Below are 20,012 nucleotides of genomic sequence, written 5' to 3'. Positions count from 1 at the left end.
TTTCTAGTTAAGAAAGGCAGTAGCATTCAAGGTGGAGGAAAAAGGCAGGTGGACAGGCACTTAGACATAAAGGAACTCTTGAGAGGATGGTAAGGGGATCAGTACGGACAAGGTATAAAGCATATGCTGGGCAGGAGCAGGTGCCTATAAAGACAGACACTTAATAGACCAAAAAGGGTTTTTAAAATACTCTGCTAAGAAGCATTATGTACTAAGAAGCATTATGTATGAGAAGCATTATGTTTGAGCACAAAAGCATTAACTCTTGAATCCACTTTTGCTATATAGGTATCTTGCTAAAAGCTAAAAGAAAATGATGTATAAATGGAATCCTCTAATATAATATTTTCTAACACTATATAAAAATGACCTTTTCTACTTAATGACAAAAAGGCTCCATAAAGGCTTGTGTATTGGTAATGAGTATTTTAAAGGTATGGCAAAATATAAGAACTCAAAGAGAATCTATCTACTTTAAAAAAATGCTGAAGAAAGGGTAATTTTTCCTTCTTGCTCCAATGGTAGTATATTTTCACTTTGGCTACACTTTCACAGGGGTAAATAGTCAAACAGCTAAAAGTTTCTATTTCATTTCATTCTATACCACCATGGAAATCCTAGCACAGGTCATTTTTCATTCATTCTTCTTAATAAGTACCTAATCAAAGAACATATACATAACAATCTTTTCAGCAGACTTTTAAAGACAGACTTAGATTTTCCAGTGACGTTGGAAATTCCAAGCAACACTATCAATTTTTAAAAAGCATACCTAAGAGTGCAGTGAGTTTGGGAAGCAGTCCAACTTGTACCATCTTATTCCTCAGTCCTGTGTCAAAGGACAGGTTTAGTAGAAGTCGAAGGGTTATATTTAGCAGATCTTCATGCTCACAAGGTATCATTTTTACCAGTTTTTCAACAATATCCATTTCTACCTATAGAAAATAATAATACAAATGCAGTCAGTCTCTATTACACAATAAGACAAAAAAGATTACAAAGAATTATCTTTTCATTGTTTTCACCCTTATGAATATGTATAAGTACTATGTATTTATTACTCTCATTTTAATCTGTAAACTTCTCTGAAACCCAACTTTTGAGGAGAAAATACATATTTCCAGTTCATCCCTTCCTTATTTCATAGCATCAAATGGAAGACAAATTACTTTGGGTTCTTGAAAGCACATTATAAACTCCACCTCTTAAGTGCCAGAACCTGTCCTAGATTAAACAAGATTCTGTCTTGGCTTTTAAGGATTCCAGTCTAAAAACAGAGCAGAGAAATTAAACAAATAATTAAAATGCAATGTGATAAATGTGGAATGTACAAAGTACTCTAGAAACAATGTGGAAGGAACGACAAGCTACCTAGAAAACACCAAATTTGAAACAAAGGTTTAAACAATGTGTAATAATTTGCTGTCTGGTAAATACATTGATAGGGTTTCCCTGGTAGCTCTGTGGTAAAGAACCTGACTGCCAAGCAGGAGATGCAAGTTTGATCCCTGGGTCGGGCAGATCCCCCAGAGAAGGAAACGGCAGCCCACTCCGTATTCTTGCCTGGTAAATCTTATGGACAGAGGAGCCTAGTGGGGTTACAGTCCCTGGGGTCACAAAAGAGTTGGACAGGACTTAGCGGCTAGACAGCAATAACAAAGACAATGATAATCTGTGTATCTGTGTGCTGAGTTGTCTCCTACTCTTTATGACCCCATGGAGGCTTCAATAATTTGGCCACCTGATGCGAAGAGCTGACTCATTTGAAAAGACTCTGATGCTGGGAAAGATTGAAAGAGAGAGGAGAAGGGGACGACAGATGATGAGATGGTTGGATGGCATCACCGACTCAATGGACATGAGTTTGAGTAAACTCCAGGAGTTGGTGATGGACAGGGAGGCCTCGCGTAATGCAGTCCATGGGGTTGCAAAGAGTCAGACACGACTGAGTGACTGAACTGAACTGAAAGCATCTATTTATACCATCCTTCTGATATCTCTAGTGCAAATTTTCAATGACCTCATAAAAATCACATTAATAACTGAGGCCTCAATATAATTTTTTCCTTTCATTCTATGCCAAGGAGTAAACAATTATTTTTAATGGTAAATTGACAATCCAACAACAATTTTTCCTTCAGACATTTATCTATATTCCACCGACACACTGCAGTCATATTCTAGAGCTCCGCATGACGAAGTACAAGTCCATCTCCAAAGACTCTCTAACCTTGATTCTCCCTTTCTCCCAGCTTAATCTTCCAAGCAGGCTGTGGGATTCAGTCGTTAACGTCACACAATAATTCCCACTGAGGCCAGTGACAAGTATTTGCCATGCTATACAGAACGGTAATTCTATTACTAGCTTCTATGGTTACATAGAATAAGTTCTTTTTTGGTTTATTTATTCATTCAACAAATGTTTCTTAACTGAGAAGGCATGTGGTTTTTACTCTAACTGTAAGAAAAACCCAAATACAAAATCACAACTTAAAAAACAAAACAGCATCAGAGCTAAGGTTGCCAGGAAATCAACTGGTCTGAAATATAAGGAAAACAGGCATACCCAAGGAGATAAGGCTAATGAGCACTGGTTTATATGGAGCAGAGCACTGAAAGAGGGCTACCACAGAATTCAGTAGGAACACTGAACAAAAACTTTTAAATAACTTAGTTAAATGCCAAATGTTAAGCAGCCTGAGACTACAGAACTCTGAAGCTATAGATGCTCAGGGAGTTTGCAACCACTTGCAAACTCTTTTCCAAGGACCTTATCAGAGGGTCATATGAAATACTAGGGATAGGATAGAAGATGGTAGAAATCTTCCACACAGAGGCATGGGCCTAAGAAAGGGGCATTACTGTTAATGGGGAAAAGACACAAAATCTTGTTCAGATCTTTTTTCTCCTATTTCCCCTAAAAAACAAAAGACTTAAGCTTCAGGTAAGTATGGCAAATCCTGTCACATCTGAAGCATTGGTGAAGACCTACTGCAGCAAGGGGAAGCAAACAGAAAAAAAATTCTAAGGAAAGAAGTTGACAGTATGACTTAGGAAGCCCCACTGCTAAAAATCATGGACACAGGACAAGCCTAAAACTAGCCTGAAACTAAATTAGAACAATGGAAAAAGTTTCTTCTCTCCCCCTCCTCACCCCTGGCACAAACTGACAAAGCCAAGTGACAAAATAACAGCAGTATATTACCGGAGGAGAGTTAAAATGAAGAGAAAGATTCTCTTTGAGGTACAGGCATACTGCAAAAGCCTGAAGTAGAGGGTGGAACATGAACACCTGAGAAAAATCCTCTGGCAATCAATATTCCACCAAAGACAAAATAATGCTAGATGAATTTGAAGCTGATGGTGCCTGGAGGGTAGCCAAACAGTTAAACTCCTGACAAAAATGACTTAAGTCCCAACATTAAAAACCAAAAAAAGGTCTGACCATTTCCATACATAAATATCATTTATCTCACTCTCCACTAATCTACACATAGTATCCAGCTTTCAACAAAAAAAATTATGATACCAAAAGAGCAAGAAAATAACCCACTGATAAGATAAGGCCATCAACAAAACCAGATTCAGATATGACTTGTCTAATTACTAGACAGAGAATTTAAAATAACTATGATTAATATGTTAAAGACCCTACTGGAAAAGATGAAAACCACAAGTGAATGGACAGAGTATCTCAGAGAAAAAATGACACCAAAAGAATTAAATTTTAAAACACATATGAAGGAAATCTTCAAAGGGCTCATTAGTAGACTTGTCATAGCTAATGCCAGAATAAGTAAACCCAGAGGTGGGTAGGTCAAAAAGCCACAAGTAAAAAATGAATTTAGCAATGTCTCAAGACATAAGAAGGTCAATATACAAATTATATATCTATATTCTATCATTCAACAGCAGAAAACTGATACTTTGTTTTTTAACAACTATCATTACAATAGTAAAACACTTAGGTATAGATCTAACAAAATATGTGCAAAATATGTATGCTTAAAACTACAAAATCATGAAAGAAATCAAGAAAGACCTAAAAAATGGAGAGTTACACCATGTTCATGGATTGAGAACTTCAATATGGTTAACACACTGTATCCTGCCAATAGACTCAATTCAGTCTCAATCAAGATTTCAAGATATTTTGTTTTCTTTAACAAAATAGACTACTTGATTCTAAATATATATGGAAAGATAAAGAATTTGAAGTAGCCAGAACAATTCTGAAAAACACCAACAACTTTTGAGGCCTCACTCTACCTGATTTCAAGACTTATTACAAAAGCTACAGTAATCAAGACAAACACGCATCAGCAAAAGCGTAGAAACAGATTAATGGAACAGAAAAGAGTCTAAAAATAAAGTCACACTTACATGGGGCAATTGATTTTCAACAACAGTACAAAGGCATTTCAATAAGGTACAAAGGCAATTTAGTGGAGAAAGGACAGTCTCTTCAACAAATGATGCAAGGGCAATTAGAAATCCATATTCAAAACATGGATGATATATATGTAAAATTATATCATATGTAAAATTAACTTAATATGTAAAATTAATTAATCATATGTAAGCACTATATGTAAAATTAACTAAAAATGCATGGATCATAGACTAAAACAAAAGCAACAACACCAACACTACAAACTCTACAAAGCTTTTTGAAGAAAATTTCCATGCCCTTAAATTAAGCAAAGATTTCTTAGATACAACTCCAAAATATAACCCATTGAAGTTTTTTTATATACTGGATTTAATAACAATTAAAACCTTTGCTCCTCACAGGAAAATAAAAACATGAACCATAAAACGGAGTAAATACTTGTAAAACATAACTAATAAAAGACTTATATTCAAAATACAAAAACAAGGCTCAAAAATTAATAAGAAGATATGCAACCCAAGGAATACATATCCTCTCTGTTCTTAAATTCATATTCTAGAATGACTTAGTCCCTTTTAAGCATATTGTATTTATACTAAAAAATTAAAACTCAATTTAAATCATTACTTGAAAGACTTTTTATGCAAACTAAATTTCCCTTAAAATACATAACCCCAAAACGCAAGGTCAATATTAGTTCATTTCAACAGTAAAATGAACTCTTTATTTAAATAAATAATAAAATGTCACAAACAAATCAGTTATCCCTCCCTTCCGTTCTTTTTAAATAAAATTGCCACAGGCTTCATCTGTCACTAATTATACTAAGAAATATGTTTCTTTCAAAAAAGCCACAGTACACACTGGTTGTTATAGAAAACTTAATAAAGTAACTTGGAGAGCTTTTTTAAAATTAATTAGTATTTCCATGGCACAGAATGAAACGTAAAATGTGCCAGGTAGGACAATCATATAGTTAAACACTAGACACTATGTTGTTCTTAAATTCAAATTCTAGAATGACTTAGTCTCTTTTAAGCATATTGTATTTATATTAAAAATGAAAACTCAATTTAAATAATTAATTGAAAGGTTTTCTATGCAAACTAAACACAGTCTTCTAATCACATTTTTGATTGATAAAAGCCCAATCCTCAAAGCTAAATTTAGTAATTTTATCTCAGTAATGCCCTCTCAATTTGATGCTTCTAAAATGAAATTTAGTTAATTAGTACTTTTATTGAAAGTTCTATGCAAAGTGACAGCTTATCAAACACTATGAGCAAATTTATTTCAGCATTTAAGTAATTATTTTTTAGTGTTTCTGAAAGCCAACATTTAAAAATTGCTTATACTTCATCTTGAAAAGCAACATAAAATGAATTTTGTCTTGGAAGCCGAGAGGAAGAGTAGGCAGCCAAATCCTGGAGATGTTTCCTTGAGCCAATTATTTAACCTCTCTAACTCTCTGCTACTTCATCTTTATAATTAAGAGTTAATCTACAAATGCAGACATAGATATTAGGTCTTGTTGAGCTCTAAGAATCCTGATTCTATATGATACCCTTAGGAAAAACGAATTCTTTTCCACAATGAAAGATGAAATGCACATCATGTACACTAAAATTCTTGCCAATCAAACTATTCTTATGACTTTGGATGAATTACCTTTTCTGATCCTCAGTTTTTCCTCCCCAATAATTTGTGACATTTGATAACATAATTTATATTATATCTTCTGAATCTATTATTTTACCAGAAAATAATTTTTCATTGTGTTTCTGAGATCATCTTTTGACAGAATAAATACATAAGAAGAAGAGTATTATCTAAATACAAATATAAGCAATGCATAGTAGATACATACTTATGGCAAATCAATGTGAATTGTGCACACTTGTTAAAGGTGAACTTATGGCAAACACATAAATGGAAGAATATATTTCAACTTACAGCAAGGGGAAACAAATACTTAGCCACACTCTAACTATACTCAGGAGTATATATTAATATATCACCATGTCATATTCTTCTAGAATATAAGATCAATGAAAACAAAAAACATGTTTTTGATTAATTTAAGTAAATGCAATCCTAAAACAGTATCAGACACAGTGATCTTCAATAATCATCAAAACTAATGATGAAAATGATGCATACTAAATATTTTTTGGTAAAATAAAATTTCATGTATTTCAAGTATCAGAATTCAAGGCATTTAATAAACCTAATTAATCAGTCTCAGGTGTTCAAAGAGCACACCACGTCATTCAATAAGCATAAGTTATTTCCTAGCTCATTAGATTTTAAAAGAAGGGAAAAAAAAACAGGTAGAAATACTATATATTTAGACTATCTGAAAGAGAATCCATTTATACTGATACTACACAGTCACCTAATGACTTGTAATAGCATATAGTTCTAAAAGTTTTCAATCAAGTTAAAGCCAATGACCCAACAGTTTCACTCCTAGAAATCTATCCTAAGAAAACAAACAGAATATAGACAAAAATGCATGTACAAATGTGTCCACTGAAGTCTTATTTATAATAGCTAAAAGCTTAAGCAACTTCAGCATCTGAAGGCAAGGTATGGTTATTGTATGATCTCTTTAACAATAACATCGTTCTTACAAAGACTCTTTAATGACACAGAAAAAAGCAGATAATTTTTATTCTGTCTTTATTTATTTACTCTTTTGTTGTGCCTTGTGGCATGTGGGATCTTAGGTTTCCCAAACAGCGATTGAACTGCACACCTGCAGTGGGAGTGCAGAGTCCCAGCCACTGGACCACCAGAAAATTCCCTATTCCATCTTTACATCTTTCTGCATTACATATACTTTTAAGCTGGAGAAATAATATATGATCACTTTGTACCATTTATCAAAAATAACTGCATCAATACAATATAAGATGGCAAACGGGAACCTACTGTAATGATACAAAAAGAAATGAAGATGGTACAAATAAAGAGGGCATTAATTAAAACAATGGCTCTGGGACCAGAATGAAGAGATAGCCTCAAGGGATCTATCAAGCAGAATCAACAGGCTGCAGCTACCAACTGGAACAATAAATGAGGAGGAGGCTGGGCTAAACTATACTGCTGCTGCTGCTGCTGCTGCTACACACTAATACCAGAAATGCAGGAGAAAAAAGAGCTTAGGGGAAAATAATAAGGCCAGATGACTCTCAATCACAATGTAAAGTTAAAATTACTTTCTATATATTATGTTTAATGTGGAAAGATTCATTTCGTATAATATATTAGGAAAATATTTTATTCAGAAAATTTCAATTATCTGGATTATTAACTAATATGAAATGTATTTCCTAATGAAGCTACATAAGTGAATTACTGCTATTGTAATTTTTTTATTCAGAATTATCTTAATCAGGGGATAATGTGTTTACTTTTTATCAAAATATTCTAACTTGAAAATGGTGAACATGGACTGTTTCAACATAAGTTACCATGTCATTTTTATTCTCCATAAAAATGCTGAGTTTCTTTAAAAATGACACAACTAGAATAAGCAGCTCAAAATTGTCCCGATCAAGAGCCTTCACCAGCATGTGAACTATGTTCTTGTTCCTCATCTTCAGCTCTGTACGTGTATCCTCCGCAAGATTCAGAAGCAAATAAAGAGCAACTGGAAAAATAAAATAAACGAGAGTTAAATAAATGGCACGTTGAATCAACAATTTAATAAATCATTTCTACTTACTAAAGTGACAGATGTAGTTCTAAGAAGATAATGTTATCTTGAAAATTTTAACTAGCTATTCATTAGAAAATTATTAACACTGACATATATGCTATAATAAATAAAGCATATATAATAATATTTTTATGATGTTGAGAAAGACACAATAACCAAAATAGGACAATGATTCCTACCTTTTTCAAACTAAAAGTTTCATGGTAATCAAATGTCAATTAAAGGTACATATTAGAAAATAATAAACAGGAAAATAGAGAAAAATAACTTTATACATGTGGAAAACAAGGTAAAATTTCAACACACAAGGGCTGCTGTGTTAAAAAAAAATGTACAGTATAGCCAGAGCTGAATTTAAGGATATACATGCTAAGTCGCTTCAGTCATGTCCAACTCTGTGACCCTATGGACTGTAGTCCGCCTGGCTCCTCTGTCCACAGGATTCTTCAGGCAAGAATACTGGAGTGGGTTGTCATGCCCTCCTCCAGGGACTCTTCCCAACCCAAGGACTGAACTAGCCTCTCTTATATGTCCTGCATTGGCAGGTGGGTTCCTTATCACTACTGCCACCTGGAGAGCCTCAATTTAAGGATCCTAAAAGACACTTACTCCTTGGAAGGAAAGTTATGACCAACCTAGATAGCATATTCAAAAGCAGAGACATTACTTTGCCAACAAAGGTCCATCTAGTCAAGGCTATGGTTTTTCCAGTAGTCATGTATGGATGTGAGAGTTGGACTGTGAAGAACGCTGAGCGCCAAAGAATTGATGCCTTTGAACTGTGGTGTTGGAGAAGACTCTTGAGAGTCCCTTGGACTGCGAGGAAATCCAACCAGTCCATTCTAAAGGAGATCAGTCCTGGGTGTTCTTTGGAAGGAATGATGCTAAAGCTGAAACTCCAGTACTTTGGCCACCTCATGCAAAGAACTGACTCATTGGAAAAGACTCTGATGCTGGGAGGGATTGGGGGCAGGAGGAGAAGGGGGTGACAGAGGATGAGATGGCTAGATGGCATCACCGACTCGATGGACATGAGTTTGAGTGAACTCCGGGAGTTGGTGATGGACAGGGAGGCCTGGTGTGCTGTGATTCATGGGGTCGCAAAGAGTTGGACACGACTGAGCGACTGAACTGCACTGAAACCTATTTTTCATATTCATATGGTTCTTGCCCCAGTAGTATGGAATAATTAGTTTTAGACTAAATGCCACTCATGTCCAAACTAACAAATCTTAAGAGCGAGATCAAAAGGATTCAACTGTTTCCAAGTAATTTATGCCTCAAAATAAAGCTCACAAATATTTATAGGAATAAAATAATATTCATCACCTAACAATGAAAATTTCACATAGTCCTGCCTCCAATCAAAGATTATTAACCATTCAAAAAAAAGCAGGAGGGACTTCCCTGGTGATCCAATGGCTCAGATTCTGAGCTCCCAATCCTGGGGGCATCTGTTCAATCCCTGATCAGGGACCTAGATCCTGAATGCCTCAACTATCACGTGAATCACAACTAAGACCCAGCACAGTCAAATTGATTAATTAACTAATTATTTTTTAAAAAGCAAGAAAACACAATCTATAAGGGGAAGAAAAATCATCCAGTTGAAAGTATCCCAGAACTGACACCACAGTTAGAATGACGGAACAGGAATATTGAAAGTCATATAACTGTGTTACAAATATTCTAAAAGTTAAGTAGAGACAAGGAAGACATACATAAAGTTAAATCTAATGTCTAGCAATGAAAACTGCAATGCCTGAGATTTGTATACTAAATTGAATTAATAGTAGTTTAGAGACTGGAGAAGAAAAGATTACTGAAATTAAAGACAAAACTAAAAACTATCCAAAATTAAACACACAAAGAAAAACAACAACAGCAAAAATGTAAAGATATCAATGAACTATGGAACCAACTTCAAGTGACCTAATATAACTGTAATTGGAGTCCCTGATTAAATAATAATTGGTAATTTTTCAAATTTGATAAAAAATATAAATCCACATTCCCAATAAGGTCAGTGAAATCCAAGAATAAGAAACATGAAGAAAGCTACATGAAAGTGAAAGTGAAACTCACTCAGTCGTGTCTGACTCTTTGAGACCCTATGGACTATACAGTCCATGGAATTGTCCAGGCCAGAATACTAGAAGTGGGTAGCCTTTCCCTCTACAGCAGATCTTCCCAACCCAGGGGTTGAATCCAGGTCTCCCACATTGCATGCGGATTCTTTACCAACTGAGCTATGAGGGAAGCCCAGCCCAGCCCAGCTAGTCAAAACAAAAAAATGGCAAAAAGTATATATGTGAATGCTCAGTTGCTGAGTTGTGTCTGACTCTTTGTGACTTTATGGACTGTAGCTTGCCAGGCTCTTCTGTCTTTGGCATTCTTCAGGCAAGAATCCTGGAGTGGGTTGCCATTTCCTTCTCCAGGGGATCTTCCAGACCCAGAAACTGAACCTACTTCTCTTGCATTGGCAGGTGGATTCTCTACCACTGAGCCACTTACATACCTCTCAATAATTACTTTAAATGCAAATGAACTAAAAGCTCCAATCAAGACATGCAGTGGCTGACTGGATACAAAAACAAGACCTATACATATGCTGCCTACAAGAGAATCAGTTCAGATCTAAAGCCACAAACTGACTGAAAGTGAGAGGATGGAAAAACCTATTCCATGAAAATGCTAACAAAAAGAAAAATGGAGGAGCAATACTTATATCAGATAAATATACTTTAAGCCAAAGACTATAACTAGAAACAAAGGAGGACATGACATAATGATACACGGATCACTCCAACAATAAAATACAATTTTAAACACATATGCATATGGAAACACAAAGACCAGAGTGAAAACAATTTTGACAAAGAACAAAGTTGGAGACATCACACTCTCTGATTCCAAACTATACTACAAAGTTACAGTAATCAGAACAGTATGGTATAGTACAAAAAACAGACACACAGATCAATGGAACAGAACAGAGAGTGCAAGAATAATTGTCAATCTATGACAATGAAGGCAAGAATATACAAGTGCTAAAGATGGCTTTTTCAATAAATAGTGTTAGGGAAACTAGACAGTTACATGTAAAAGAATCAAACTGGACTACTTTTTCACACCATACATAAACTCAAAATAGATTAAAGGCTTAAATATAAGACCTGAAACCATAAAACTCCTAGAAGAAAACATAGGCAAGATGCTCTATAACATCAACCTTAACAATGATTTTTTGAATATGTCTCTTCAGGTAAGGGAAACAAAAGTAAAAACAAACAAATCTGACTACATCAAACTAAAAAGCTTTTACACACCATTGGATACTATTATTAACAAAATGAAAAGGCAGCCCACTGAATGAGAGAAAATATTTGCAAATGACATATCTGATAAGAGGTTAATATCCAAAACATATCACACACAGCTAAACATCAAAAAATCAAACTCAATTAAAAAATTGGCAGAGGATTTGAATAGAAATTTTTCCAAAGAACACATACAGATGGCCAACAGACACATGAAAAATGCTCAACATCACTAATCATCAAGCAAATGAAATCAATACTACACTGAGATAACACCTCACACCTGTCAGAACGGCTATTATCAAAACGACAACAGATAAATGCTGGCAAGATGTGGACAAAAGTGAACCCTTGGTGTACTGTTGAAAGGAATATAAATTGGGTTCAGTCACTCTGGAAAACAATATGGTGTTCATCAAAAAGTTAAAAATAGACCTACAATATGATCCAGCAATCCTACTTCTGAGTATACATCCAAAGGAAATAAAAGCATGATCTCAAAGAGAGATTTGCACTCCCATGTTTACTCCAGCATTATTCCTAGCAGTTGAAATATGGAAGCAACCCTAGTGTCTATAGATAGATGAATGGATAGAGTTGATGTGAAATACACATTTATATAAAATATAATATATATTCCATAAAGAAATCTGAGCACCAGATAATTGATGCTTTTGAACTGTGCTGTTGGAGAAGACTTTTAAGAGTTCTCTGGACGGCAAGGAGTTCAAACCAGTCAATCCTAAAGGAAATCAGTTCTGAATATTCATTGGAAGGACTGATGCTGAAGCTGAAACTCCAACACTTTGGCCACCTGATGCAGAGAGCTGACTCCTTGGAAAAGACCCTGATGCTGGGAAAGACTGAAGGCAGGAGGAGAAGGGGATGACAGAGGATGAGATGGCTGTATGGCATCATCAACTTGATGAACATGAGTCTGAGAAGCTCAGCGAGTTGGTGATGGACAGGGAAGCCTTGCGTGCTACAGTCCATGGGGTCGCAGAGAGTCAGACACGATTGAGCAACTGAACTGAACTGATAATATATATGAAATATACACTGTTATTACTTACATATGTTATATGTAACATATATATACAGAATAGGATATTATTTGTTACTAAAAAGGGATGATATTCTGATTATTTGAGTCAACAAAGTTGGATCTTGAGGGCATCGTGCTAAGTGAAATAAGTCAGACAGGGAAGACATACACTGTAGGTTCTCACTTATATGCTTTTACGTGGAATGTAAAAACTTTGACTTCACAAAAACAAGTAAACTGATGGTTACCAGAAGCTGTATTGTGGCAGAAATGGAGACATGGCATTCAAAGAAATCAAACTTTCAATTATAAGATGAGTAAGTTCTGGGACCTAATATATAGCATGGTGACCACAGGTAAAGATACTGTATTGTATACTTGAATGGTGCTATGACACTAGATGTTAACTGTTCTCACCATAACAACAACGGAATGATAATTATGTGAGATGAAGGATTTTTTAAGTAATCTTATTGTGGTGAACATTTTGCTTTATATACTTGTATCAAACCATTACACTGTATATCTTAAACTTATACAATATTTGTTATATGTCAATTATATCTCAATAAAAGCTGGGTGAAAAACCAATAGTCAGCTACAAAGCAGTAATTTCTTATAAATGATATAAGATTTTGCATCTTATCAATGGCTGAGAAATCATATTATTAAACTGTTAAATCTTTCAACAAACCCTAGAAAGAGGAGACTGTTTTTTATTAAAGAGATTTATCTTGAAAAGTTTTACATCAGTTTCCTAAGAAAGTAACAAAATTGTCACCATGTAAGAAGATTCTTATTACTGAAAAGGTCACACATTGGATTAAAAAACCCTTTCTGATCAAAACAATTTCAAGAATGTAATTTATACATTTAAGAACTAAATGGGGCCTTTCAGTGGAAAGATAGTGGAGTGAAATTTAAAACATTAATATCAATGCTAAAGACAAGATTTTGTAGCACATTAAGATTCACAGACTTTTAAATTACTCTGACATTAGCTTTATTCATCTGACAAACATAAAACAAACTAAATGTACAGTAAGCACTCTGTTGCATTCTCATTGCTTAGGTATTCATACCTCGTAAGAGCTGTTCCTGTTTTACCACAAGCCCCTGGTATTTTTTAAATGTTTTTTCATAATCTTTTCTCAAGGTTTGGTTTTCAGGGTCTTCATCAAGTAAACAAGTTAAGGATCATCCATCCATATTCAATGAAGCAAAGTAAACCTACTGAAAAACACTATGAAAAACTATTAAATTTTATGTGCAATTTTACCCAGTTATTTTCTGCAACCAAGAGTTTAATTAAAATATTCTTCTCTGCACAATAATTGTGTTAGAATAGAACTTCTTAACCTAGGGTTCAAGGATGTGCTTGCAGACCTTGGGTAAACACATGTTTAGGCTTCACCACATACATAAATCCTTAAAAACTGTATGCATTTTACAAATGTGCACAAGTCTCCAACTTTCACCAGATTAAAAACTGGGTCCATGAACCAAAAAGGTTACAGCCTTAAAGAATGGTTTAGTTGATAAGGATAGTGAATTCTACTTCAGACAGATGTCTAGTATATTCAAAGGATGTTGATTAGATCTAAAACTTGTTAGCACCCTCTTCAGACTACATACAAAAATAAAATATCCCAAAGCGAGAGAAAAACATTTTAAAATTATATCTTATAACCCCAAACAGTCCCCTGCACACCTGCAGAAATAACCAGTTACTGCAGTATGACTTCAGGATCCCCAAGCATTCAAAAGCATCCCCTTCGTTGAATGCTACTTGCATGACAACACAGTTTCCCCTCAATTTTTGGAAATTTTAGGTACATTCAGTAAACTTGGGACTCAAGAAATTACCTACGGCCTCTAGGATTATTAAGTTATCCACATGGGTTAAGTCAATACCAGTCTAGATGTCAGAAACTTAGAGCACGCACAGAAAATTTCTAAACTTGTAAAGATCCTAATTAAGAAAAGTCAAATCTGTGTGTGTGTGTGTGTATTTTTATAGTGACTTGGGGATCTCACCAAGGGGAGGTGAAAACACGAGATATTGGGCACACGAAAACAATATTTTTATTTTTTAAAAGAGATCAATAAATTTTGGGTTCAAAAGAAAGTGACCAATATAGCTTGTTCATCTGCAAAACATATCATATGAAGACACATATGAATAAGTCTGGGCCTTCAATTAAAAATTACAGTTGTAAAAAAAAAAAGAATTACAGTTGTAGAGGAAATATGATCAGTATCTTTAAATATAAGAAATGGGATATTGAAGAGAATATCCTTATTCTATATTGCTTCAGTTTGCAAGACTAGAATCAAAGGATAGAAGTTATTGGGAAGTAGACTTTGGTACACTAGGCAAAAGAGCATTTTAATGAGTAGAATGCCAAAACACAGAATAAGTTAAAGAATAAGCAATGACATGTTAAAGAAGAGACTAATAATCCATTGGTAAGGAAGCTGCAGAAAACATTAAGGTTTCTTTCATGGGTTCTATGATTCTACAGGCATCTCAAATCTGTATGTATTTTTAAAAATAATTTTTGTACTTAATTAGAAAAATAGAATTTAAAACTATGTTCTTCACGAAAGTCACACTCATTCCAATCAAAGCTACCTTATTTCACAGAGAGAACTACATAGGCCAACAGTGGTGAGCCAGAGTTCAGCTTACTAAATGGTCTTAGGGAACATAATAGCACAGCCACTTAGAAACTCACAAATTCAGTTATCCAGGACAACAATCATTTATTCCTCTAGCTTATCACCTAATCAAAGTTAAAAAAAGATCAAAACTATATGTGAAAATATATTCATTCTGTTAATTTCAATCTTCACCTTAACCTTCAATACACTATTGCATTTTTCCAAGTAATGTGAGTGACAAAACAAAATCCCCTCTATCCAAAGCTCACAGGCAACAGTAGTGGAGTGAAATGCTGCTTCAAAGGATATCAGCTTTCTTCTTCTTAGAAAGTTCTTCTTGCCAAAGCTCATGTCTTTTTAATTCATGATCAATGATATTCATACACAGAGCTCCAATTTTATAGTGAGTGATAAGTCCATGAAACTGAGAAAAGCTTTAAAGAAGAGTTTTTAGTATGTATTTAAAGGAATACATTTTGAGGCTTCAGGAAATCTGTTTTGGATAAACACTGTACAAACAATGTAAAACAGACTTTACATACATATTTTAATAAATGAACATACCCAGAGTATACTAGGAAGACTTGAAACTGTGAGATTACTTTAAATATATTTTAAAATACAATCTTTACTTGAAATAATTTTTAAGTTAAAAATTGAACAAAAAGCGTTTTTTGTAACTAACCACCATTTGAACTATTTCAGGTTCAGTTCAATTCAGTCGCTCAGTTGTGCCCGACTCTTTGCGACCCCAAGAATCGCAGCACGCCAGGCCTCCCTGTCCATCACCAACTCCCGGAGTTCACTCAGACTCACATCCATCGAGTTTAGATATCCTCAAAATAAAATTTCAGACTACCACCGAACAAAACTAATAATATAACAGTACTATTATTGATGCTAGGAAATAAACTAGTTAAGTATTAACAATCAGGTTTTATATGTTTCCTAGGCACTTTACTCAACCAAGTACTTATTCAGTAAATTTTTATTTTGCTAATGTTGGCACATTTTTAGAACAGAGGCAAAAAATTCCCTAGAATTTCTGAAAAGTCAGAAACTTTTCACATTGCCTCAATAAGCATCCTTCTAAAGAATAAATGTCTATAAATGATACACATGAATACATAATAGGAACACATCTGCAAACATATATAGTGGATATACACAAGGATAGCTGACCCTTGAATCATACAATGACTGGGGTGGTCAACCCTCTGTGTCATCAAAAATGTACATATAACTTATAGTGGGTTCTCCATATTGGTGGTTCTGCACAAATTCAACTAGTACCTTCATATAGTATGGTGGTACATATTTAGTGAAAACTATGTACAAGTGGACCTGTGCAGTTCAACCCCATGCTGTTCAAGGGTCAACTATATATAAAACAATAACACTTACTGGCACTTACTCTAGGTCAAGCTTTTTTCTAATACCTATCTAAAGAGGCTGCTACTATTACTTTCCAAAATTACAGATGTGGAAACTGAGCATAGAAAGGTTAAGTAATGTAACTAAGACCACACAGGTTAAAACAGCAGGATTTGGATTCAAATTCAGAAAGTCTATTTCCAAAGCCCATAACTCTTAAAATTTATACCATTATATTATCCTACTGCACATGCACATGCGTGGTGAATGTAGACTGAAAGAAAGACAGAACAACAAAGGGGACAGAGAATGGAAAATAGAAGTTGAGAGGCAAAGCACTGTTAGACACATATGGAGACTGAGAAAACTAGTGATCTACTATTTAAAGCAATGACACAGACAGAGAGAGAGAGATATTAGAACTTTTATTTCCTAATTTTTACACTTACCTGGAAAAGCAAAAAAAGATGTATATTATGTTTGTAGCTAACTCAACACTTTGTTTCCAGTCTTCCCTCAGGACTCTTGCTAATGCACCAAGGGCAGTATCTAAAGAAAAAGGGGACGTACAAAAATGATCACTCAGAATCAACTCTGATAGAAAGGATAATTGGTTTTAAATGTCTACTTATCAATAAATAACAAAGCTAAGATAGAACTGGGACAAAAAGGAGGATGCTTCTTTCCAACACAGAAAGCTATTTTAAAAATTTAAATACTAAAACTTGGAGAAGGCAGTGGCACCCCACTCCAGTACTCTTGCCTGGAAAATCCCATGGATGGAGGAGCCTGGTAGGCTGCAGTCCATGCTAAGAGTGGGACACCTTAGGAAGCGACTTCCCTTTCACTTTTCACTTTCATGCATTGGAGAAGGAAATGGCAACCCACTCCAGTGTTCTTGCCTGGAGAATCCCAGGGACGGGGGAGCCTGGTGGGCTGCCGTCTATGGGGTCGCACAGAGTCAGACACGACTGAAGTGACTTAGCAGCAGCAAATACTAAAACTCACAACATGCAACTTTAAGTCTATTATCATAAACAGAAAAATAAAATATAAACAAAGTAACAAAATAAGAGTACTATGAATGACAATAAATAATGAAAAGAACCATTTATTTCTTAATTTTCATTTCTATATGCAACTGCAGTGCCAGGTTTTTAAAATCTGATTTAATGTATTTGTAAGAAAAAAAAAAACCAGCTTAAGTCTAAAAAAATAATGAGCAGTTTATAGCAGGATAACACTAGCTTCACTGAAGCAAATTAATAATCAAGCAAAACTTATAAACTGAAAAATAAGTCTAATATTTTAACGTCATGTTAAGCTGATGCTAACAGGCAAAAATAGAGCAAAAAAATCTTCCTTAAAACTTCAGGCTAGACTGATAAACATCCCTGTTAGGCCTTTCACTTTAAAATGGTAAAATTAATGAACTGATTAATGAGAATTACTATACATTAAATAAACATACAGTAATGTGACTACTTTCAAATTAGTATTGTTCATGACTGACTTAAAATCATTAAAAATGGAAATAACTGTGTATTATATAGAGATCATAATTCAACTTTCTATAATAGGCATGTAGGATATATTGTGAACTGTATTATCAGTATTTATTATGATGATAAAAGTAGTTTATTTGAGCTATCTGGCCATTCACATTATGGAACAACAAGAATTCACTATATAGTGTAATCCATTTAGTGAGGAATTTTTTCTACAAGTTGAAAAATATCCCATAATAGCATTTCATGATATTATTCATATTCATACTCATATTTATATACCAGAGCACTGGTATAATACAGGCCTTGAACAAAATTATTCTGAAGTCAAATAAATAGACAAGATGTAAAAGCTTTAAAAAGTCTTAATAAAGACCTGGTTTAGCTTTGTTTAATCCTGTGTTACCAAAGGCATTTCATCATTATTAATCCAGAGGATTCAGTACTTCTTAGAATATACTTTGGAAAATGATGTGCTATAATGTCATGAATTTAACATTTTTCTTTACTGAGGAATAGAAAAATGTCTAAAAAATCCTACAGCTATGGGAATTATTTACAGGTAATGAAGAAATAAACCAGAAGAAAATAGAAAGCTTACAAAATAGCAAAATAAACCCCAAATTAATTTATAAGTTGAATGTAATCATAATTAAAATTTCATTATGATTTTCTTAGAGAATATAATAAAGTGATTGCTAAATAATATATAATAAAATGTATAAGACCATTTCAAAAAAAAAAAATCAACACACTGGAACATGTCTCCTACTTATTCTAAAACTCTAGTCAAAGTACAAAACAAAACGTATCAAAACTAGTATGATATTGGAATGGAAATGATCAAATAGATCAATAGAAAAGAAAATAGAGTATCAAAACACACCTATGAATATATCAGAGCAGTACCAGGCACAGAATAAGCTTTCAAGAAGTATCTACTGAGTAAAAGAACGGCTGGCCTATATTAATAATAGAAAAGGCATTTCAAATCTTTGGGAAAAGAAGGAGTATTCAATAAGTACATTGGAATAACTGACTATAAAACATGGAAAAAAATAAAATTACACCTCTATCACTCACTTTCAACAAAAATGAATTCCAGGGCCAAGCACTTCTGAACAGTAGACTAAGGACCTCCAAAAATCCACTCCTCCATAAGCAAATATAATACTGGTAAAACTTTTCAAAATCAATTTTTTTTAGATCTGGAAATTAAGTAGTTTTGTGACAACTCAAGAATAACTTATCTGAGAAATAGGCTGAACTTGGTGAAAACAGTGAACTCTGTGGCATTTCAACTTGCCCTAGTTCCATCCCCTCCATGCAACTTTGTGGAAACTTTGAAAACCAACAGCATCGTATCTGTGAAAAACAGTAGCCCAGCAGCAACTGGAGGAGAGCGAGCAGTGTGGTCCTCCCCCAGGTCCGCACTCTCATGAATTATCAATACCTGATACATCAGGACGCTTGCTGAAAAGCTCCATTTCTATGGGTTTGCTTTATTTAACCTGACTCAGAGATCGCTCTTATAAACAACCTTAGTGCCAGGGCATTTGCTGAAAACTACTAGTAGCAACATTACAGCTACGTGCAGCAGCCTAGCCAACTGGAATTAACAAGAGGCTGACCAAAACACTTTGAAAAGAAAAACTGGGAAATAATATATTCATAGGGTCTTGAAAGCCTCCAACATATTCCTGGTATGCTAGACGGTCAGACACATGTGCAGGAATGGCCTCATGTCAGGGAAAGCCCTAAAAAAGCCTAATCTCTCATCTCTACCCAACCTTGACACAATATTCAAGCAGCAATTAAAGGCTAAGGTTTGTAAACTAGTTGCTTGAGCACTGAAGACATCCTCCTGCCCATACGTTCATACCCAGAGCCCCTCAGCAAAGGTTAGGATACTTGGTTCCAGGCATTTAAAGAAATCTCTATCAAATCATTAGTTACCACTAAACTGAGCAGAGGCTTCAGTGAT

General features: G+C 34.5%; 1 protein-coding gene across 4 annotated transcripts in view; it reads right to left on the bottom strand.

Annotated features, from left to right (window-relative positions):
• Window positions 1-20,012, bottom strand: part of KIFAP3 (kinesin associated protein 3) — a 146,109-nt gene that overhangs the window by 92,417 nt on the left and 33,680 nt on the right. For all 4 annotated transcript variants that reach the window (XR_005724992.1, XM_040263540.1, XM_040263541.1 and 1 more), the window contains exons 6-10: window positions 16,970-17,069; window positions 15,456-15,580; window positions 13,565-13,663; window positions 7,870-8,048; window positions 773-935 (exon numbers count right to left, since the gene is read on the bottom strand). Coding sequence is in view for 3 of the 4 variants with exons in the window: in XM_040263540.1 (XP_040119474.1) it covers window positions 773-935; window positions 7,870-8,048; window positions 13,565-13,663; window positions 15,456-15,580; window positions 16,970-17,069 (666 nt within the window). In the remaining variant the exon portion in view is untranslated. The remainder of the gene's footprint in view (window positions 1-772; window positions 936-7,869; window positions 8,049-13,564; window positions 13,664-15,455; window positions 15,581-16,969; window positions 17,070-20,012) is intronic.

The sequence above is a fragment of the Oryx dammah genome, unplaced genomic scaffold (assembly GCF_014754425.2).
Source record: "Oryx dammah isolate SB20612 unplaced genomic scaffold, SCBI_Odam_1.1 HiC_scaffold_21, whole genome shotgun sequence".
Taxonomy (NCBI): Eukaryota; Metazoa; Chordata; class Mammalia; order Artiodactyla; family Bovidae; genus Oryx; species Oryx dammah.
This window is presented reverse-complemented; position numbering and strand designations above follow the sequence as displayed.